Here is a 24,314-nt window from a genome sequence, read left to right on the forward strand (position 1 = left end):
GAAGGTGCATTGTTGGGCGGCGGCGTGGGTAACCCCACGTCTTAGTGCTCTTTGGCATGCTCGTCTGGCACGGAAGCATTCTTTCCGAGCGTTGGCAATGTCATCGTTCCACCAGTAAACGGGCTGCCTGTTAGGCCCATTTCCAGTCTTTGTCATGGAAGCATTGCATGCCCGGGTCACGTATGCCATGACCTGGCTGGCCATGTCTGTGGCGTTGCCACTTGGGTGCAGCCCTTGTAGCATATACTCGAAAACATCCTTATCAAGGGATTCCGGTTTATATCTACTGACTCTGGTAGGTACAGAAGTGGTAGTGGTCACTATGGGTGTAGCATTTGCTTACATTCCAGGACGTCCTGGGTACGAGCGTGCTGCTTATAAACGTCAGGTCTATGGCAGATCCTGCATTTCCTCTTCTGAACGTGTTTTCGCGCCCGTTGTTCAGAAGGGTGACCTCCAGCGCCGCAAACGCGTCAAGAACTGCTCTCCCTTTCGAGTTTGTACTGACGCTACCCCAGTCGATCGCCCATGCGTTGAAATCGCCGGCGATTAAGCATGGTGACTTGTCTCTCGCGTCTCTAACCAGTAAGTCAAGTATACCTGCTAACTCCTCCAGGCTTAGCGATGGAGGGAGGTAACAGCTATATACGTATAGCCAGCATACTTTAGCTCTTATAAAACCCTTTTCTGACATGATGTCTGTGAGTGGAGTGGCGTGTTGTCCACAGCTCCACGTTGCTGCCTTTCGCAGTTTGTCCCCTGCCCACGTCGTTGTCGGATTTGGGTCAGCGCCTTTTTAAGGTATGGACACCTGCCGCTAGTAGCAGTGTGGTCCGTCTCCTTTTCTCCCTTCCTGGCACATAATATCCATTTTTGACTCTTTTTACAGTCCTTGGCTTTGTGGCCAGATTCGCCACATTTGAAACAGGTGTCTCTGTAGTTGGCCTCTTCAGAACATATGCTAGCCGTGTGACCGTAGTCCATGCACTTAAAGCAGCGGACTGGCTGCACTTTCCTTCTTATGCGGCATATCACCCAGCCCACTCGAACTTTTCCCGCCTCCACCAGCTTGTTCACCGTGTCTGCTGGGAGCTTAAGTGACGCCGTCTGTGTGCCGCCGTATGCCTTCCGGTATGACACAATAGAGGAACTGGTGACTTGGATTTCACCAAACTGGGTTATCAATGCCTCCAGCAATTAGTCCTCTGTCAAGACCTCATCCATGTCCCTGACCTCGACCAGCGATGTCTCAGTCAGGGTCCTTACCTCCGCTTTCGATCCCAGAAAGCCTTTAACGGCTTCTTCCAGCGCCCTTGTGTTCGGGTCTGACGGCCTTGAGAGCTCAAAGAGCAGATCTCCCTTTGCCGTCTTCCGAATTCCTCTTACATGTTGCGCGAGGCTTTTTAGCGATGGTTCACTTTTAACTGAGCGCAGCATGTCCGCGTAGGAAGTGCTTTCCGTCCCCTTCACCACAATCGCATCCCGCCTAGCGGGTTTGCTTCTGGCGGTATTGGTTTTGGCGGTTTTGGCGGATTTGGCTTTGGCCTTCCGTCTTTCTACCTTTTTCCACTGTTCCTCTCCCTTAGGCTCATCTGCCGGGGATGGCCTAGACGGCGCTTTCTGGGAGCGTACCTTTACCTCCGCCTTTGATTTGGGCTCTGCATGGCCTCTGGGCTTCTTCGGTCTCGGTGGTGGTAATGTGTTTTCACCCCTCTTGCTTCTTGCCCTTTTGCCCTCGGATGGCTTGGGCTTTACAGGTGATGCCTCAATTGGCATCTCTTCGTCTGCCGTCGTGTAAAGGGCCATTATGCTATCGATCAAATCCCTCATTGGTTGGTGGATCGATTGCCGCCCTTCCAGCATTTTTCTGAGCGCTCTAATCTTTTCCCCCAGAACCTCGAAACTCCTTTTCGATGGTTGGGCGATTCTCTTTGGTGGGGTCCCCTGGCGCTGAGCATCCACATTGGCTTCCACCAATGCTCGCCTTGGTGACCTTTGCACTTTCCTGCTCTCTTGCAGTGAGTTTTAGGTGGGCTCGGAGCTATACCCGCCCTCATCCTTTTGCTAATCTTTGGCCGCTGCCGGTGCACGCGTTTTTGCCCCTGCTCGGGGGGCCTGCTCGCCCACTGGCGATCTCGGGAGTCTGCTACTCCTGCCGAATGCGTACTCCTCCTCGGTGTTCCTCTCGTTTGTGTTTTTTTCTGTTATTTCACTCATGTTTATGGGTCACAACTTCTAGTCGTTGTCTCTAATCGTTGCACAGTCGCATTTAGTGATTCCATGGTTATCTATGCAAAGCAGGGAGGCCATGCTAGGGTTGACTTCTGCCCTTATGGGGTTAGATGTACAGAGCCGAATCCACGTAGATCAGGAATGTTACGTCTGAGCCTGCGCCGCCAAGTGAATGGTGTCGAGTTAGAGAGCGTTCTAGGAGACTTGCCACTTTTTAGCGGGACGGGGGCGGCAGTAGCATTAGCCTAGCAGCCATTTCGGCAGGATTTCACTCCGCTTACTGAGGTGCTAAAATACTTTCACCGTCGGCCCATGGTTCGTCGATCCATGAAAGGGGGTCCAGTTGTCAATCCTAGGGCCTTACTGGTCTCGGCCTTAGTCGCCTTCTCGTATTTTCTAGACGCATCACTGTGTGAATTATCTATCCAGGGGATATCTGACGTCTTGTCGGAGGTTACGAGCTGCTTTAAGTGCACCGGAGAGGAGTTGATCTGACCGTTACCAAGTTAATGGAGGTCAGGATCGTGCCACCATAGGGGCCCTCTCTGGGCAGAAACATCCCCTTGCAACCTTAAGTCGCCTCTTACGACAAGCCGGGACAGGCTGTGGGAGTATTCTGAGGCCGCTACCCACACGGGTAGTGTGTGGCGAGATGTGTATGTATGTAGCAAGCAGCTATAAAGGTAACGCAAAATCAAACCAAAGTTCACTGCCCAAGCAGCGATGAAAAGGAACAATGCAAAGACAATCGAAGTCAATGCACCAGCAAAAGAAAGCTCGCTGCCGACGCCGTATCAGCATTCAAAGCGCAAGCAAACGAGGGTGGGTAATATAGCTATGCGCAAGTGACGAAAGAAAAGAACTGAAGAAAACTGTACAGAAAATTTGTCAACTGTACCAACCACAATGCGCACTTTTCTATTAGCAAAAAATCCACCTCTTTTTTCTTTTTGCTGGTTACCACGGAATTAAGGCGCAAAGAAAACACCACAAATATGCGCGCTCAAATAGCGGCTTGTGCAAATCAATTAGGCTGGTCCAAATATGTTACCACACAACAATTATATTTAAAATATTTTAAACATTTATATTGCCAGATTTATTTTTTCTATTTCGCATGCCGTAAATTTTGAGTTTTGAATTTCTATACGTTTTTTACACCGACTGATAAGTGAACTAAGGTCCACTCTAATGACTTAGTGCATGTACATATGTGTGTATGCGCGTAGGCTTGAACAACTTTTTATTTTTTCCGCACAATGGTTTTCACCAAATTTATTTATTAAATAATCACACACGAACTACGAGTCATAGTAGTTCACTTTCACTCGTTACCTGTGAACTCCTGGCCAATGTAAAATCCATATGTAAATTTTCCAAAACGTCCAATTCCAAAGAAGATCCAAGTCAAAGTCCAATTAGAGTGCCGAAGTCCAACCAAGGTCCCAACGATAACGCCTCGCAAAATGACCACCCAGGGGGGCGCAAAAAAATGTAGATCCAAATGTGCAACCTTCCGCTAACGTGGCCCTGTGCCACAAGCAACTCCAATGCAAAAAATTCAATAAAGTTATTGAAGGCTACTTCGCGTAGGCGGACGGGAAAGACAATGCAAACGTGCGTGTTCTTCAATTTAGGTAATTCAATTCGAGCTTAATATAAGAGTATTTTAGTTAACTATAATTACATATATACATATAATTAGTAGAACTTCAATTATAAAAAATGAAACGGTTCAACAGTCTTCTTAAAGGCAACCACGCCTGGGAAATAAACCATGGTTCTTATTAAAGAGGGGTTGTACACAAGGACAATTTGCGATAATGGTTATTATTAAATTCTAAGTTACCCTTAACTTTTCTTTTAGGTTTAAGAAATATTTCTTACTACTTACGCTAACGGTTGCCATGACAAACGCGACAGTCAAGCTTAACAACTACTAGAACGCACACTACATCCCCATAGTAGACGACACTACAAAGTGGGCTTGTTACGGATACTTACGACTTTCAACGAACTTGACATCCTATGAGGACTACGCGGACCAGACAGAAACAATGAAAAAGACTTTCACCTACGACCACAAGACTCAGGTAATAACCACTAACTTAGGACATATTCGTAAATTGGTTGCTACCCTGAAGGTTCTCCACAGGAGAACTTAATCGGAACAGCACTTTATGTCATTGCTAGAACTCCCGACTTCAAAGATTGGGAGTAAATAAAATTTAATAAAGAACCATTACTAATTCTATGAACCAAATTTAAAAGGTAGACAGATATGAAGAGACACATCTTTAAGAATTAATTTTAGCAAAAAACAGAATTGTTATCACAGTAAATTTTAGAAGTATTCAGCATAGGCGTTTTTTCAAAACTCATAAAGAAAAAGATAACGGTCTACACGGCTCAGCACCACAACAAGATTCTGGACTTCGAGAATAGAGAACAAGTCGCCAATTGTACAGCACAATTGTCACCATCGGAGGCTGTAAAGTTACAGTAGGCGCTATCGTCTGCAAGGAACTTTAGAGCGACAAATCGCACAACAAATGGCGGCCGGGGCACTGAACAATTCTCTACCCCTCCAAGTCACTTGAGTCCAGTCTCTATAGTAGACTACGGTACCCTCATCATCAACGACGCCAAAGTGACCATAATTACCTCGGTCTTAAACAAGTAATATCCGGCTCGTACCTTGTAACTTACTCTAGCAAGGTATAACTCAACACTGAAACATAAATCAACTGGGAAGTTCGAGGAAAAAGTCTGCGGTCTCATCATGACCCAAGTAAATATAACAGCTCATCCGAAACGAATCAGCCTCTCGTTTCTTCGCAAGCTGAGCTTTAAAAATTTTTACCACATCGGGACTCTGAGGGAAAAAAATAACAATAGGATCTCTTCTCGGCTACTCCATCATTTTCTTCGCTGCCCTATCCCTATGCTGTGTGTCCTGGCTTGTCCACCATCACCTGACAGCCACCTCTCTAAGCCAAGGAGTGACAAAGACATAGAAACGGCAGGTCCCCTTACGCGCAAGGTCGAAAAAGCTGACCACGCAACCCCGACAAGCCTGACATGGCCATTAGTCAACTGTGCTGTCTCTCTCGCTGGTTTTCAAAGTGGGCCTGGAGTTGCAGGAATGAGGAAAAGGAATGGAACACTAAAATGAAACAAATAATTGACAACAAAAATACCTGTGTAAAGACCAGCACCGGCACCGCCCGAGCCCAGAGGCCCAGGTATTTGATAAAAATAGAAGTGCCAGGGGCAAGCCGTCCCTTGCGCCACCTATGGAAAAAAAGAATAAAACAACAAGTGTGGGAGGCATAGCATAGCCCACTACACCTACGAGGGAATAAATGTGGGGTAGGCAAGCAGCCAATGGCACCAACGTTGGAAACAGAACAAATGAGTGTGGCAGTCAATCCGCCCCCTGCAGCATCGTGGGAAGAATCTGCTTCTATTGAGCAAAGAGATGCACCGAGCTTACAGGTGCATTTTATTATACCCTTGCAATGTAAAGGGAATTATAATTTCAGTCAGAAGTTTGCAACGCAGTGAAGGAGACACCTCAGACCCCAGAAAGTATATATATTTTTGATCAGCATCACGATCTGAATCGAAATACGTCCGTAATCCGGTTCGGGGTGCCAAAGGTCCTGACCACGGACAAGGGAGTACAGTTCACAAGTAAGGCGTTCAAGAAATTTCTAACATAAATGGGTATTAGGCAACAATTTACAGCACCCTATACACCTCAAGAAAATCCCACAGAACAGGCTAATAGAACGGTTAAAACAATGATAGCACAATTCACGGTGCAGGGCCAAAGATGCTGGGACGAAAAGTAGCCAGAAATCATGCTAGCAGTCAACTCGAGCGTGCCAGACTCGACGGGCTATTCCCCAGCATTTCTCAAGGAAGGGCTGGACGACCGAGAGACTATAGAAACAGGAAACGCAACAGAAACATCAGAAAAGTCGTGCTTCAATCTGAGGCGGCGAGAATGGAAGCCCAAAGTGGGCCCAAAGGCCCGAGAACACCATCTGTCGAAAGCAATTGAAGGATTCGCGCCGATGCTGGAACCAAGGTACCACGGACATATCAGGTCACGGACTTCACGTCTCCGGTTTTATGCAAAATATGCCACCAATAAACTCAAAAAGAGCGAACAATACACATAAGCGGGCTTAAACAACAACAGGTAGGAGACACCGACGCAAACGGGGAGACAGTGCGATCCAAACTCATTATGGTGGCACTCACCGTGCGCACTTGGCATAGGTTAATGGTGCTAGCGGAACTATTTAGTTTAGCTCTCTTTCTCATTTCATTGGCCGTGTTACATGAGTATGGTCGTACGATTTTCTATGGAAGGTTTCCCTCATCACGCTGGTCTCCTGCTTACAACTGTACATAATCAAATTCTTGCGTAAAAAATGTTCGCCGCCCTCTTATTTTACGCTCTCTTAAATGGTGGCTCGGCGACAACTAACAAATTAACTCTCCAGCATTTATAACCTTCATTGCATTCATTCATTAAGCACTTTATGGATTGTTTATTTTTTCAACTGAGCAGGCATCCCACAATTACCCCTCGATTTGCCAATACCCGCACCAACCCCAAATATACGTGATATCAAGTTAAACGCCCCTTCCTCGACACTACACTTTGATAATATTTTTGTAGATTTTGAAAGATACGCAAATTACCAGAGGGAAAGTGATTCGATTATTATAGTTAAAATGAAAAACGATTCTTATTTATAAGCTTGAGGCGTAACTGCTTCCATATACTTCAATTTTGTATACCTGTGTGTATTTGATAAATATTTAAGTAGCAGAAAACCAAATTATGTTACTTATATAAAACTAAAAAAATTTTTGCAACGGAGGTGGGGTGTATTTTTTTGTGTTGGGGGTGACAAAAGACCACAAAAAAAAAAAAAAAAATAATAAAAACAAGAAAGGAAGCTAGCTTCGGCAAGCCGAAGCTTATATACCCTTGCAGTCATCAAATATTTCGAACAGAATACACAAAGGCTAAACAACATCGAAGCTACGACGACTTTTCTATTAACTTTCCATATTTTTGACTATTGTTCATATGGCAGCTATATGATATAGTTGTCCGATTTTGATGAAATTTGATTTGTTATTCAAGAGTCGTTGAAAACTCTAAAAATCATGATTTTCTGATGAGAAATAACGATGTTATCATTTTATTTTCCTTTAATTCTATATAGATTTTTCGATCTTTCCTATGGCAGCTATGATCCGATTTTTATGAAATTTTTTTATAAATCAGGGCTAGTTAAAAAACTTGATACTCAAAAATCATAGTCGTGTGATGAAAAACAGTGACGTTATCAACTAATTTCCGTTAATTCTATATATATTTTTTTAATCTCTCCTATGGCAGCTATATGATAGAGTTATCCGATTTCAAATTTAAACCGAAATTCAATAATAGTAATGAAACGCCATCTGGAAGAAATCAAGTCCATCTGATAAAAAACAACGGAGTGAGAATTTTTTTTTTCAATCTCTCGTATGGTAGCTATCCGATATAGTCGGCCGATCCGGCCCGTTCCGACTTATATACTGCGTGCAATAACTACACACCTTTTGGGAAAGTTTCAGCAAGATAGCTTTAAAACTGAGAGACTAGTTTGCGCGGAAACGGACAGACGGACAGACGGACAGACGGACAGATGGACAGACGTATTCCGATTCTACTCGTGATGCTGATCAAGAATATATATACTTTGTGGGGTCTGAGGTGTCTCCTTCACTGCGTTGCAAACTTCTGACTGAGATTATAATACCCTTTTGCTCTGCAAGGGTATAAAAAGGGTTAGTTAGCCGTAGAAATTTCGCAGTAGAGGCAATTTTGTTTTTCCACAAAATACCGAAACTTTACTCCGACTTCCTTATACTCAAACTAAAGTACTCTATTAGCTAAAATTTTTATCCGATAGAGTTTATCAATACTTTGTTTTTAAAGGTATGACTATCACGCAAATTTGGCCTTGTCTAGCTCATTGCTCTCGTGAGTTATGGCCAAAAGTGTAGGAAATATTATTCAATACAATCGCATTTTTGGCATTTTTAGCATTTTTATTCACCTTTGATGTTGTAAAACTTTACCGTGGGGCGAGAAATGTAAACAAATTTTTTTCTGATGACGTAGAGAATTCTATTACGAACGTACCCATATATCTCACTACGTACCTATAATTATTCGTTCGTTCGTTTTTGCACAAAGGTAAAAAATTGCATAACCGAGCCAAATCAAAGATAATACGGCAAATTTCGTAAATAACTTTAAAATCATAGACCATACAGATGATATAGAAAGTTTAAAGCTGATACTCCTTATTTTGACTATAGTTTAAGTCGCTGAGTTTTTCTTAACCTTGTATGTGAAATACAAGATTATAAAAAATATATACAATGGTGGCCATAAGTATTTTGACAAAATAAAAGTGAAATATACTCGAAACTTGAACTTGCTTCTTTTAACTTTTGGTATCAATGGAAAGGTAATTCAAATGCCGTTTGAATGATACCATACTGAAAAGGGCAATTAAAAAAAAAAAAGTAAAAAAAAAACTTTTTCCTTCGGCTTCAAAACTAAAATTTTTGGATGCAAAAAGTTTCTTTAAACAAAAATAATAGTAACTGCAAAAAAAACTTTTCAAAAATAATTTTTCTTCTATATTTTATGATTTTTTGAAAATGCTTAGAAATACGCATTTAAGCCATATTATTCTCTTTTCCATACAAATTTTTTTTGACATTGTCATCTTCGAAAAATCATAAAAAATAGAAGAAAAATTATTTTTGAAAAATTCTTTTTGCAGTTACTATTATTTTTGTCCTTCACAACAACCTCAGATTCAATACTACAATTCCGCAAACAGCGTCCGATGAACACAGATCGTCTTCTCTGAATATTTATATACTCTTATAGCTTTACATTGCCCGTTGGCTTACACGAAATTTATATTGATTGCCTATAGCTAAGAACATTAATTTTTGATCAGCATCACAGATAAAATGTATTGTACAATTTAGTATTTTATAATAGATAAAAAGTTTTAAAGAAATTATAGTATTTGTTTTTAACACTAGAGTGTTAATACATGAAGTTTTTTATACGCCTTTTGAAATATGAATCAGATTTCATCAAAGCATAATTTTTTCAATAGCTTGAGCCACAGTTTGCTTGTACTGTACATTGTAGTTCTCAGATCCTAAAAAAATTTCAGAAATTTCAGAAAACCGTTGTAAAGTTCGTATTTTAAGGGGGTCTTCCTATGTGACGGCCTGTTTTTTAGGGATATTTTAGGATTTTTTTTCTACGACCAGTAAATATTTAGAGCTTCGAGTTTTTTATCATTTATTAACACATATTTGGGCAGTATAAATAAAAAATTTCAGCTAAAAATATTCAGTCAAACTAGAGTTACAGCGCTCTGAACACCCCCGCCTCGAAAAAAAGAGCTCCCACTTCCTCCACGATTTCGGCTGATCGGCTTATCAGAAAAAAAAAAGTAAACGGCGTTTTAATTTGTAGGCTTAAATGCACGGAATGAACTACAATCAAATGAATATAAAAAAAATTGGATTTTTGATAGACATTTGAAAAAAAATTGCAAATTTGGCGTTTTTTTTTTTTTGTTTTTTGCTATAAAAAAATCGAAGTTTTGAAAATTTTCGATTGATAGTAGTTCATTCCATGCGTTTACATATATTGAGTGTGCCCTGTAAATTTCAAGTAATTCGGTCCAGCCGTTTCTGAGATACAATGGAGGAAAGTTTGAAAAACACAGTTTTGAGAAAAACGCGTTTAAAGTTTCTAACTGCCAACTCAGCGCTCCGAACCGCTCTTTCTTTTACCTGCTGTATCTTTAAAACGACTTCGAATTTTCTAAAATCGCTTTACTACCGTATTCTAGACATGTTAAGGGAGCAATTTATGAAAAAAAAAAAAAATCGATTTTTTCAACCCATCACATAGGAAGACCCCCTTAATAATATTATAATTGCGAGAGCATTTTCATTAGCATTTTCAAATGCTTATCTAAAAAAATTTTTTTGCAAAGTGTTTTTTTAGAACTCAAGGAACAAGGCGTCGTCAGTGGCCCCCAAGCAGCGAAGAAATTTTGTGCACTACCAATCGCCGACCTTGCTACTCGAAGTTTTATTTTATGGATGGACAATATTATTCAATTGAATTTCAACCAAGTTCTACGGCTAGTGATGTTTTGGAAATTATAAAGAAGAAAATTGGACTTCAAGATAATTCCAAGGGATATTCCATTTATGAAGTCATAGGAAACTCGGAAAGAAGCCTTTTGCCAGAAGAAAAAGTGTGTGATATAATGGCAAAATGGGAAAAGTATCAGGCTTCGTCACAGCAAGGAACTCAATATCAGGTAACAAATTGTGTTTATATTTTCATGTATTTTATATTTTCATATTTTTTTCCATTTTGTTTGGCTTTGTTTTGTTTTCTTACTAGCAAGGACCTTGGCTGTAGAGATTAATTTTGCACATTTTGACAGTAGACCATAAACGCTAGCTCTTGCCTTTGTATTTGGCTCTAACTTAAGCTTAAGCTTAAGCTTAAATTCCTAAATTTCAGACCACCATAGATTTAAAAGATTTTGGGTTTTTTATATGCTCATGTTCTATGAGGAACTATAGGAAGTGTTTTTCGAGAATCTCCAGATAATAAAACCCTGATTCCTTACAACAAAAAGTCATTTCCACAAATATGTATCATTCGAGTTCGAACGCCGCCGCGTATGGACGTGTTTTTCAATCGCTCAGTGAAAACTCCTATTTTACCAGCATCCAACTGCGAAAATATAGGCCCACTAGTGAACCCAACAAACCCCAGCGAAAAGACGCTTTCCCACACAAAAAAAACCCTAAGTTTACCTTATAAAACCTATCATAAACAAATAAGCAAGCTCCAAACAAAAATGAGTGAGCGCTGCGCTCAAACTCAGAGCGCGCGCCCTCGCTCAAGCATCAACAACGCTTACTTTACAATAAAGTCAAGCGCCGACAACAACAGTGCACATAGCACCCTCTCAGTGAAACCTCAGAGAGCACGCTCTTGCTCTCCCGCGCTTTTACAAGCAACGCCAAACACACCAGCCGCTCTCCCTATGGAGCAATTACCTTGGAGCGAGCAATGCACCTCACCGCTGCCCCCGCTCTCTACTCTCCCGCCAACCTCAACGTCAACACAACCCACAAAATTACCAACAACGATATCCAATACCGCAGCAAGTACCAAACAAATAAACTCCAAGCTTTTAACATCGTCTCTGCCACTCTCCACAACATCTGCAACAACTACAACAACGACAGCTTCCCTAACAACAACAACTACAACAAGCTACTCCTCTACTTCTTCCTGTTCTATAACAACAACACTTACCGAATTAAACCAACAAAGCCTTAAACGGACTCGTGAGAGACAGTCGCCTGGACAAGTAAACGAGCCAACGAACTCAACCAAAAAACAACGGAGTAAAAACCAAAGAGCCACCCAAAAAACACTCAAAGAGCATTGGCTAGCAGAACCACGCTCAAACAACCGCTTTGAGTTGCTGGCGCATGCGCAAGACGATGAAGCTCAAAGCGACAATGGGACAGACCGGAACCTAATCGCGCAAATATCACAGCGAAAACCCAAACCTCCACCGATCTACGTACAAAATGTAGAAAATATCCACGCACTAACAACTGCACTAACTGCCAGAGACAAAATTCGAGCTAAAAGACTCTCAACGAACGAAATAAAAATACAACCGCAAGAAAGTATACACTACACAAACATCCTTAAGTTGCTTAAAGACAAAGAGACAAAATTTTACACGTACAGACCGAAAGATCAGAGAGGATTCAAAGTAATACTCCGCCATGTACATCATGCTACCGAAAAAAACGAAATAATTAACGAACTAGCCGACCTTGGGCATACAGTACTAAACATCCACAACATTCAACGCAATGACACAAAAAAGCCGCTACCCCTCTAATCAATTGAACTTAAAACGCAAGATAACAATAAAGACATATACAAAATAAGCTATCTATTACACTGCAAAGTTACTTTTGAGCCACCGCATCAAAAACGTATAATACCGCAATGTACAAACTGCCAAAAATACGGACACACAAGAAATTACTGTACGAGAGATCCCATTTGCGTAAAATGCGCTGGTAAACACCAATCAGCCAACTGCCACCTACAAACAACCAACTCTGACAAGAGCCAAATAAAATGCGCTCTCTGTAGCGAGAACCACACTTCCAATTATAAAGGTTGTATGGTCTACAAAGCCCTACAACTTAAAGAAAATACCATAAATCCAGACCCCACCCGAAATTGGCACAAAAACTACACCTGACCTGATCAATCCTAAAATATCATACGCAGAAGCCCTACAAAAAAACAAACCTCCAACATCAACCCACCAAACCTTCCTACACAATGATGAGCCGTCCATTCCAACAAACAATAACCAACAACAAGAGGACATGCAAGAACTGAAGACACTTATAAAAAAAACTGATTGCACAGATGTCAAGCAAGATGAACATAGTTACCATACTTGTATACAAACTTGACAAACAATAATTTGATTATCGCAGTCTGGAATGCAAATGGACTATCGCGCCATATCCTAGAAATAAAGAGCTTTCTACAAGAAAACCAGATTGACATAATGCTAATTTCAGAGACCCACGCCACAGACAAAACATATATCAGCATTCTTGACTATAACATATTCTTCACAAACCATCCAGACAACAAAGCCCTTGGAGGCACAGCAATCATAATCAAAAATGACCTAAAATGTGTAGAAGTAGAAGGCTATAAGGCTGCAAACATACAAGCCACGACAATAACAATTTCGGACCAATTTGGACAACTTAACATCTCGGCTGTTTACTGCCCACCCAAATTTAATAACACGAAAGAGCAAAACCTAGACTACCTAAATTCGCTTGGGAATCGATACCTGGCGGGAGGAGACTACAACGCCAAGAATGCCATGTGGGGATCGCGCCTGACAAATGCAAAGGGAAGACAACTTTACGAAGCTATCAAAGCCAATAATAGCCGTACAATAAGTACAGGAGAGCCAACCTACTGGTAAACTGACACAAAAAAACTTCCCGACCTGATTGACTTTTGCATTACCAAAAACTTGACACACCAAAACATAATAATTAAGTCAAGCCTGGACCTATCATCAGACCACTCACCAATCTTAGTAACCATAAAAAGCACACCAGACCTGACAAGCAACACTCCGAGACACAAACACCAAACGAAGTGGAACCTATTCAGGGAGATATTACTTGACAACATGGATACCGTGGCCTCCCTAATAACAAACGAAGAACTAGACTCTGCTATAATGCACTTAAACGAACACATAATTAAAGCCCTATGGCAATCGACGCCGGCTCTGACCCCCGTAATAACCAAAAGGACTCCATCACACATAAATGACAAAATCAAACATAAACGCCAACTAAGGAAAATATGGCAGTCCACCAAGCACCCAAATGACAAGACCAAGCTAAACCGGGCAACAAAAGATCTGAAACAAACGCTACAAGAGTACAACGAAAGCCAAATCAGGAGACAGCTGGAAAATCTGGAAACAACGACATCTACAAACTACTCAACTACTTGGAAAGCAACTAAAAAACTGACAAAAGCAACCATACATAAACATCCAATAAAGACAAAGAAAAACTCATGGGCAAGAACAAACAAAGAAAAAGCTGATACACTGGCCGAACACTTTGAGGAAATTTTTACGAACAGTATGGACTACCAAAACATTGAGCTCCCATCACATTTACCCAAACTCAACTGTGCAATCAGAAAAACGACGATATACGAAATAAGAGAACAAATATTAAAAGTCAAAGACAAAAAGACACCGGGCTATGATCAAATCAGTGGTAAAACACTAAAAGAGCTGCCAGACAATACGATTAGATTTATAAGAGACATTTTTAGTGCAGTGATAAGACTTAAGTTCGACGTGGAAAATTGCCCAGATTACAGCAATCCCAAAACCGCATCTCGTTAGCTCATATAGACCAATCAGCCTGTTACCAATTTTATCAAAAATCTTCGAAAAAATTTTACTTGACAAAATCAACCCTATCTTAGTAGAACAAAATGTAATCCCACCCCATCAATTTGGTTTTCGAAAAAAACACTCAACGGTGCAGCAAGTGCACAGAGTTATCAACAAAATAACAGAAGACTTTGACAACAAGAAAGTTTGCGTAGCAGTATACATGGACATTGCAAAGGCGTTTGACAAAATATGGCATACAGGACTACTCCATAAGCTTCACAACATCCTACCATTTAACCTATTCGCTATACTAAATAGTTACTTGACTAACAGATACTTCTATATCAAATGCGACGATGAATGTTCAGATCTTATGCCTGTGGCAGCGGGTGTACCCCAAGGCAGCGTACTAGGACCAGTATTATACCTCATATACACAGCAGACATCCCAAACCCACTGACCCATGGTTCCATGATTGCAACCTTTGCTGACGATACAGTGCTATTGGCCTCTAGTTACACAGAAAAAAGAGCAGCAAACACACTTCAAGAGATATTAACAACAACAATGTCATGGTTTGAGAAATGGGGCATTGAAATAAACAAGGACAAAACCCAACAGGTGGTATACACAAAAAAGAAAATAACTACCCCAACAAGAATAAGAATAGATGACGAAATCCTGAAACTAAGTACTAGCGCAAAATACATGGGACTCACTATTGACTCAAAACTCACGTGGAAAAAACATATAATAAACAAACGAAACGAAGTAAAAAGTAAATTTCGACAACTCTATTGGCTTCTGGGAAGACAATCAAACCTAAACGTATCCAACAAGCTACTAATCTATAAAACAATAATAAGACCAATCTGGACATATGGAATAGAAATATGGGGAACAGCCAGCAAATCCAACCTCAACTTAATACAAAGAGCCCAGTCGAAAATATTAAGAATATTAACTAACTCAGACAGATACACAACAAATGACCACATCCACAGAGAGCTAAGAATACAGACGATCTCAGAGATAATTAAGCAGAATTGCATTATCCACATCCAAAAATTACTTGCGCACCAGAATCATAGCCTAAGAGACATTCCGAGAAGAGAAGCACAACCACGAAGACTAAAAGGGAGAACTCCCACAGCATTAGCGCACCAATAACAGAATAAAGATAAGTAAATAAAAATAAGCGAAATTAAAAAGTTATACCACCACAACGGTGTGGGTAATAAGTTAAGCCCACATGTTGTCTTCCAAAACAAATACTTAATATTCTATTGAATAGATGTAATAAATAAAAAGGGTTAGAAAAAAAAAAAAAAAAAAAAAAACAAATATGTATCAACACATCAACAATGTCTCAGCAAAGCAAAAAGAGTCAACAGCTTATTCTATTTTTTTTTTGCGGATTTCTTTTGCTTACAACAAATTTAATAAGAATGTCTTGATGAGGACTTTGTAATATTTCTCAAATATAATTTTTTTTCTCAAAAATATTGTAATTTGAAATTGTTGTTTTTATCGTTAGACTAAGCATTTATTATTATTATTATTATTAAAGGGGGAATTGGCTACTTCGACCCACCTGGATATATTGTACCCCCTATCTGAGCTTAAAGCTTACCCATCAACCCGGCTCCATCGATTAAATCAAGGAGCTTTGGTGGGTCGATGCTTCCGGAGGTCCCAAGTGTAAGGGACCGGAAATCGAGGGTTTTACATCTCAGGCTACTTAGTGCTGGGCAGTCTGAGATTATATGTAGGTTTCATGAGGTTTCATCCTCGCTATCACAAATAGTCTTCCACGTCTTGCTGTTTACAATCCCTATATTCCCAATGCAATGTCCGGTTAATAAACCGGTAATTACCCTAAGTGAATTCTTTCCTAGTGGTATAAGTTTCTTGAACATCTTTACGTCATAATAGACGATGAGGATTTTGGCTTGTCTTTGGTCTGTGGTGCTCCCCCAGCAGGTTTGCCTAATATGTACCTCTTCCTTTCTCAGATAATCTTTGATTGTGTGTCTGCCAATGCCACAATAAGGCTCGGGTCCTATAAGGGGACGTTCCGCCCCTAGTTTTGCTAGTCGGCTAGTTCGTTCCCGGATATGGTTTTATGTCCTGGAATCCATCTTAGTGACAGCCTATTGTTGCTGCCCAGAAGGTTTAACTTTGTTCATACTTCTCGAGCCAGCTTCGAGGGTATTCTATTAATACAGAGTGCAGTAATTGCCGCTCGACTGTCCGAGAGGATCGCAATGTCCTTGTTTGTGTACCCGCGCATTATATTGAGCTCTGCACACCGTCCTATGGCACTTATCTCGGATTGGAATATGCAGGTGTATTGGTACACGATTCGTGGTCCTATTACTCCAAGGCCAGTGCCTTGGTGTGTAAGGGAACCGTCTGTATACCACGGTATGGTGTGACTTGCCATGGAGTGTACTTCCTTCATGGTGGTCCATTCTTTTTTGTTGCTCAGATGAGCAGACAAATTCTTTTCGAAGAGGAATTCTACTGTCATTTCGTCCCTGGGGTGTGAGCTCAGGGGAAGTTCGACTAGTAGTTTTCCTGTATTCCTAAAGCTAAGAACTTCCAGTGCCGTAGTGGGACAGTCCTCATTGCTCCTGTCATACTTGCGCCGCCAATCATGGCAGCTTTTGTAGCAGTTTCTGTGCGCTAATGAGCCTCGCTCTTTTGCCCCACGCTACTGAACCACATGTGAGTATCGGCCTATATCGGATATAGCCATCTGATTATTTGGGGTAAGGTCTCCCAAGATTCCCTGCAATTTTCCGACAGGTGAAGAGAGCCCTGAGGCACTTATCCACTGTCTTTTGCATATGGGTTGCAAACGTTAGCCTCCTGTCGAAGGTAACTCCGAGGTACTTAACTTCCCGGCTTATTGCTACGGGAGTACCTAGTAGCATGATTTGTCTCATCTTCTTTAGTTTGTATTTCTTTGTAAAAGGAACAATGACTGTTTTTGCGGGGTTGAGGTTTAGTCCAACTTCCCTGCACCAGTCGAGCATAAATAATAATTTAAAGCAACCCGAGAAAGGGGAAGATAACTATGACAAACTTTATAAGATCCGTCCCTTACTATATAAATTAAAAGAGAAGTTTAATGAAATATCCCAAGAGGAATACCAAAGCTGTGATGAACAGATGATTTCCTTCAAAGGTAAAAGTAGTTTAATTTATTCGCAATATATGAGTTTTTAATTTAAATTCTATTTCAGGTCATCATAGTTTAGAGCAGTATCTCCCTAAAAAGCCGCACAAGTGGGGCTTTAAAATGTTTTCTAGAGCTGGGGTGTCTGACATTATATATGACTTTTGCCTTTACGTTGGAGACGGAACCTGTAAGTCTTATGGACTTGGACTGTCTTCAGATATTGTTTTACATTTAGCTTCAAACATTCCTGAAAATCAAAATTTTAAACTATTTTTTGATAACTGGTTTACTTCAGTAAGCCTAATGATAGCATTAAAGGAAAGGGGTATCTTAGCAGTTGGCACTATTCGCAATAACCGTCTAAAAAATGTCAATCTTCTTAATGAAAAACAGTTAGCTGACAAAGGCAGGGGATCTTTTGACATAAAGGTCGAAGCAACTTATAACTTGATCTCGTGTCGCTGGTATGATAACAAATGTGTTTAGCTTCTTTCAAATTATATTGCTGATACACCAGTTTCTGAGTGCATGCGTTGGTGCCGCAAAGAAAAAAACATGGTTAAAATACCCCGTCCAGCTATTGTAGATAGGTATAATAGAAACATGGGTGGTGTTGATCTATCAGATATGCTATTAGAATTATACAAAGTAAATCATCGCTCAAAAAAATGGTACATGCGAATCGTTTATTGGTGTAAAAATGTATCAATCACTTGAAAGAACAAAACATATGCCACTTATAAGCTTTCAACTAGATATTGCCATAGAGCTACTTAATGCTAATGTGGTACGATCCCGAAAAAGAGGTCGGCCTGCATTTGCTTTATTACATTTTAGCTCTCCAAGCTCATCAACCGATCTTGTAGATCGAAGTTCTCCAGCTTCTTCCAAAGAGGCCTTATGTTATCGCTCCAGCAAAGGCAATAAGATACGACCAAATTGGTCACTAGGTTCAGTGGGGATCAAAAGGTAGATGTAGAATGTGTACTAAAGGCTTTCCCAGGACAAAATGTTCAAAATGTAATGTCCATTTGTGCTCAAACCCAAAAAAAAAAATTGTTTTTTACTGTATCATACTTAAACTAACACAGAAAAATAAAAATTTTTATCAAAAATCTCATAATTGTGTTCTCTTTTAAAGGTAATATTACTCATACGTACGTACTTATTTACATATATGTATGGACAAATGTTGCCTAAAGGCGACATTGCAGCGAGGACATACCAAAGGACTTAGAGTATCGAAAATCGATATGAACGTTACTTGGGGTTCCTATTAATCATTTATGGCGTTAAATATTTTTTATGTGTCCCCAGATTAATTTGGGAATGAAAGGGTTAAGCAAGCAGTCAATCCTACTACCGACAAAGGGGGTCAAGTTTTACATCATACGTCAGGGCACGCAGTTCAGCAAAATCGATTAGAAAAACACCCTCGCCTAACAGTTGTGAAAACTATTTAGATGTCTTCATCATTTTAGCCCTTACAAGTAGAGAACATCCAAAACGAATCGACCAAGTTTTCAGCATTCTTCTGGAAAATGATACCAGCTGCGAAAAAAAGGCTTGCCCTATAATGGAACTGTTCCCACTGATCAATTTAAAGAACATTCCCATCCACATCGAAACACACAATCTTACAAACTTCAGCAGAACAAGAAAGCTTTACCCATGGTATAATAACTACAAGGTAGTCCCGTCGCCGGCAGAATTGTTCGGGTTTAGTCCCCTATCGCCTCAGTACGCTCGGGTCGTTTGCAGTGAGAGGTTGTCCGCGGACGATTTTTTCTCAAAACGTTAACCCTTGTGTGCTTATGTAAAATACTTGTTGCAATTATTGCAGCAAGCACATACAATGTGTAACATGTAATAGTTTTACTTTTACCCCGTGCAGACGTGTTTCTTGATCGCTCCGCCAAGCGAGTCAATTAGCTCGATATTTAAGTGAAATAAAAACTGAAATAGTAGCGAAAAGACGCTGGCAGCAATCCCAAATCATATTAGCTCCATTTCCTTGTTTTCTAACAGATCAAAGTGAAGAAAACAATTAATCTCAAACAAAACACAATGCCTGCGGGCAAATCAATAATAAGTGCAACTAGTAAACCCACGAGTCAAAGTCGAATGCAACAACAACAAAAGCAAGGCGAACGCCGACTGTCTTCTGCCCGGAATAATGCTTATGTAGCAATTGTTTCGGAGACAGTAAGTAACGAACACGCAACAACAAAAGCAATGTCATTGACTGCTTCCGAGAGAGAGCGCTCACTGTCACCTGCACTTCTAAGCTCAAGCAGCGCTGCCAGGGCCCAGTCGTGGAGCTCCTAATGCCCATCTCCACTCTCACCACTCATTGCACTGACTACGTCAGCTCTTGCGCTGACCAGCACGGTGCCCTCTCTTGCAACTGTTGTTTCGATGACGACAACAACAACTTCAACGTCGGTGGCAAATCTGTGGCCGATATTATCATCGCAAGTGAAATGTGTCTCTGCTGCCTCTCTCCCACAAACTACGCTTGTACAGACCGGGATCGATCGGGACGTACAAATAAAAAGAAAGCTTAGCCCACAAAAAACCAATGCAAACCTGCCGAAAGTATCGAAAACCTCAGGCAAAAACAACAAGGCAACTTCTGACAATAGATTTGCTATACTTGGTGACCTTGGAGAAGATGTAAAGATGTAAAGCCACCCCCTATCTACATTAGAGAACACAATTGCTCAGAGCTTATTAACAATTTTAAACAAAAAATCGGGCCAAATATCTTTTATATTACCAACTTAAAAAGAGGTAATATATCAGAAACCAAACTCCAAATAAAAAATGAAAGAAACTACCGCACTGTGACGAATTTCCTCGACCATGTGCCGGTAAATTACTACACCTACCAGCTCAAAAGTAGCAAAGGACTACAAGTTGTAGTAAAAGGAATAGAATCAACCGTCGCAGTAGCTGACATAGCCGAGAGACTAAAAGATCAAGGTTTTGACGTTAAGTACTAACTGTCAGGAGTTTGGGCACACAAGGAGCTACTGCACCTTGCGATCAGTCTGTGTCGCCTGTGGTGATCTGCACTTCATAGATGCATGTCTGAAAAACAAAGAAGACCCTGCAACGAGGAAATGTAGTACCTGTGGTGGAAACCACACTGCCAACTATTGGGTCTGCCCTATCTATAAAGAACTCAAGACTCGTCTGACTCAGACTGACTACCGCTCAACATGTTGTTCAACCAAACTACTTCACGCCATCAGTAACAACACCCGGAGTCTCCTTTGCCAGAGCTCTTTGATACTCTGGAGCATCGCCAGTGCCAGTAAGTCTTTCTCAGCCTGAAGTTGTGCATTCTCTCCAGCCCATACCAAATCGAAAAGATGACTCGCTGCCGAAACAAAATACCCAGCGAACAACTCAACCCACTACTCAGCAAAACCATGCTCTGCCTATTTGAACACCCACAGCTTGTAAAGCGACCACAATTTCTGACTTCCAATACAACAAACTGGCTAAAGTATAAAAAATATATCAGCTCTCACATTCAAATCGAACCCAATATCTCGTGTGAAGCTGACATTGATAACTCACTTAAGCACATAACAGATGTAATGTCCTCAGCTGCCAAACACTCTACACCTGACCCCTTAGCTACATCCCTCCCAAATACTATGCGTTCAAACATGCAGATCCAATCGCTCCTTCAAGAAAAGCGTAGACTTCGCCGAAACTGGCAGATACACCGATCCCCAGCCACTAAACAAAGCTTTAAAGAAGTCTGTCGAAAGCTATCTACAGCTTTAATAACTGAGAAGAACCAGGCTCAACGTGCGTATATAGCACAGCTTTCACCCACTAGCAACAAATTTCCACTCTGGAGAGCGCACCCAAACATTCAACCACCTATAGAGCCCGATTTTCCAATTCGATCACCAACAGGTGTATGGGCGCGTAGTGACGAGGAAAAGGCCAACATCTTCGCCTCTCACTTACAAAACGTCTTCCAACCTCATCCGCCGGCGAATCAATTTACTTTGCCAAACATCCCACCAGCAGAGCCTTCCTCCGCAATCATTCTTGAAACAAATACAGTCACAAAAGCCATTGCAGAACAGATGAATCCAAAAAAAGCCCCCGGCCTTGATTCAATTTCGCCTAAAATGATAATTGAACTGCCTGCATGTGCAGTTAAATGCATCACCACCATATTCAACTCAATTCACAAATGGGGCTATTTTCCTCTGCAATGGAAAAAGTCCGTCATTACAATGACACCGAAACCAGGCAAAGACAAATCCCAACCTTCGTCATACAGGCCCATTAGCCTCCTTCCGTGCTTGATAGCGAATTGGGATACTCTAAGTCATTGCTACCAGTGTCTTAAAAAGCAAGCAATTCCAAAATACTTTTGTTTTCAAAGTTATATGGTCGGATGAAACAAAAATTAATCGCTTCGAGTCAGATGGGCGCTCTTGGTATTGGACTAGAGATCCCACGATCCAGTCACCAAGGAATGACAAACCGCTAGCGGTTCCATGGGTTGGGGGTGCATTAATGGAGTTGGTTCCTTGTTATTAATCGATGGAATAATGCGAAAGGAGCAATATCTATCCATTTTACAAGAAAATCTTCCAAAGGAATTTTGGAAAATTGGGTCTTTCTGCCGAAAAATGCGTTTTTCAGCAAGACAACGACCCCAAGCACACGTCCATATTGGTAAAAATTGGATTTCAAAACAGAAAATTCAATCTATGAAGTGGCGACTACAATCTCCCGACATGAATCCAACAGAAAACTTGTGGAGTCATGTGAAATCGCAGCTGGAGAAATATGCAGTTCCTCCAAGTGGAATGAAGGAGTTGTGAGAGCGGCAACAGGGCGTATGGAATGATATTCCCCCGGAAATGGTACGACGGTATACCCAAAATATGTCCTGACGCATAGATGAGCTAAGAAAGTCCAAGGGGATGTGAACTCACTAGAAAAAAATCATTAATAAAAATATTTCTTAAAAAAATAACCAGAGTGCAAAACTGTAACATTTGACTTTTTTTACAGTTTGGCGCGTCATTTTCTTTAACTGATATCAAATGGCTTTGAATTTTACTTAAACTTACCGAAGCTAGCTTCCTTGTTTTCATTTTATATATTTTTTGTACTAACACCTTAGGAAAAACAGCTCTGTATGTTTCGCGTTGAATTAAATTTGTCTTAAAAATTCTCATGAATTTTACAGAGTTTCAATTAAGAGTTTCAGTTTTTTACTTTATTTGTTTTCCAAATCAACCTGGCACAATGGTGTTTGTTCCCCATTTATCTACTTTATAATAACAACATTAAAATATTAAACTTTTTGTACTTTTCAGACTTCTCATACAGCCTCTTCCCGACAACATCAATATATGTTCCTATTTAAAAAACATTTATTTTTCGACAACTACATAAATTTAGAGGACACTGTTGAAAAAGAGTTGTTATATAACCAAATCCTACATAGCCTCAGAAGTGAGAGGTACCCAATTACAGAAATGGAAGCGATTATGTTAACTGCTCTTCAGAGCCAACTTGAGCTTGGCGATTGTTCTGAAATGCTGACTGACTACAGGGTTGTCGCTAGCCATTGCTTACCCCCGAGATTTGTCCCAAATCTACCACGCGAAGCTGTGGCAATGCATCATCAAAGTCTTCGAGGAATGCTACCAGCTGAAGCTAAAAAAGCGTTTCTCAATTTGATACAAAGTTGGCCACTTCATCGGGCAACCATTTTTGATGTTATGGTAAGTAATCTATTTATTAGCTTGAGTTTGAGCTATGAGATCAGTTATTATAACTTATTTAATACATTTAAACATAACTTTTTTTTCTTGGAATCTAAAGTGTGATCTAATGTGATATTATTTCACACTTTCCACCTTGAATCTATGGTCAAGTATACCACAGAGCAGGCTCATATTTACCTGTATATGAAATAAATTAATTAAATGAATATATTTTTCCAAATGAATCAAGATTAGTAAATGACTGCGTATAATAGTGTTCTGCGAAGCGTTCGTTTTAATGAAGGAAACATTTTTTTTTAAATGCTCCCCATGGGACCGGCAAGACCTTTATTACTTACTACTAGCAAAAGTAAGGTCTTAGGGAAAGCTAGACTTAGCAATAGCGTCCTCAAGTATCGCAACATTTATATTAGCAGGTGGACGCACAACCCATTCCACTTTTAAACTTCCTCCAACTGTTTCTTTAGAAAAGGATAGCGTGAGCTCTTTACGTAAAAATGGCTCTTAGGAAAAAGTTTTCCCAGACGTCCGTTTAATAATCTGGAACGAATGCACCTTGATCCATAGAGCTCACGTAGAAGCTCTAGACAGAACTGTAACAGATCTTAGAAGCTATAATAAAATCATTGGTGAATTTACCCGTAATAGTAAGGGGAACTAGGGAATTCATTGTAAAGTCTTGCCTTAAAAGATCTCCATTATAGAGAATTGGAAATATTTTTCAATTATCGGCAAAAAGCCCATTTGGGGGGAGATAGTATAACTCTTCCATCAAAATTACTTTTAGTAGGAGAAGGTAAAACACGTAAATAAAATAAAATACATAGAAATTGATCACGGTTTAGGAGAAAGAGTTGAAGATTAAATATCAAAAGTTTACCTTGACATCAGCGAATAGAAAGTAAAGAAGAATTCAAATTTTTTGAACCGTAGTGTCCTGAATTTAATTTCCCTTTGAGCTTTCTTTCGCCGTTACA

At 40.5% G+C, this 24,314-nt stretch overlaps 1 protein-coding gene across 1 annotated transcript in view; it reads left to right on the plus strand.

Annotated features, from left to right (window-relative positions):
• Positions 1–24,314, plus strand: part of LOC108096982 (unconventional myosin-VIIa) — a 634,406-nt gene that overhangs the window by 543,381 nt on the left and 66,711 nt on the right. The window contains 2 exon segments of the mRNA XM_043207602.1: positions 10,350–10,682; positions 22,924–23,334. Of these exon segments, the coding sequence (XP_043063537.1) occupies positions 10,350–10,682; positions 22,924–23,334 (744 nt within the window).

The sequence above is a fragment of the Drosophila ficusphila genome, unplaced genomic scaffold (genome assembly GCF_018152265.1).
Source record: "Drosophila ficusphila isolate 14025-0441.05 unplaced genomic scaffold, ASM1815226v1 contig_2, whole genome shotgun sequence".
Taxonomy (NCBI): domain Eukaryota; kingdom Metazoa; phylum Arthropoda; class Insecta; order Diptera; family Drosophilidae; genus Drosophila; species Drosophila ficusphila.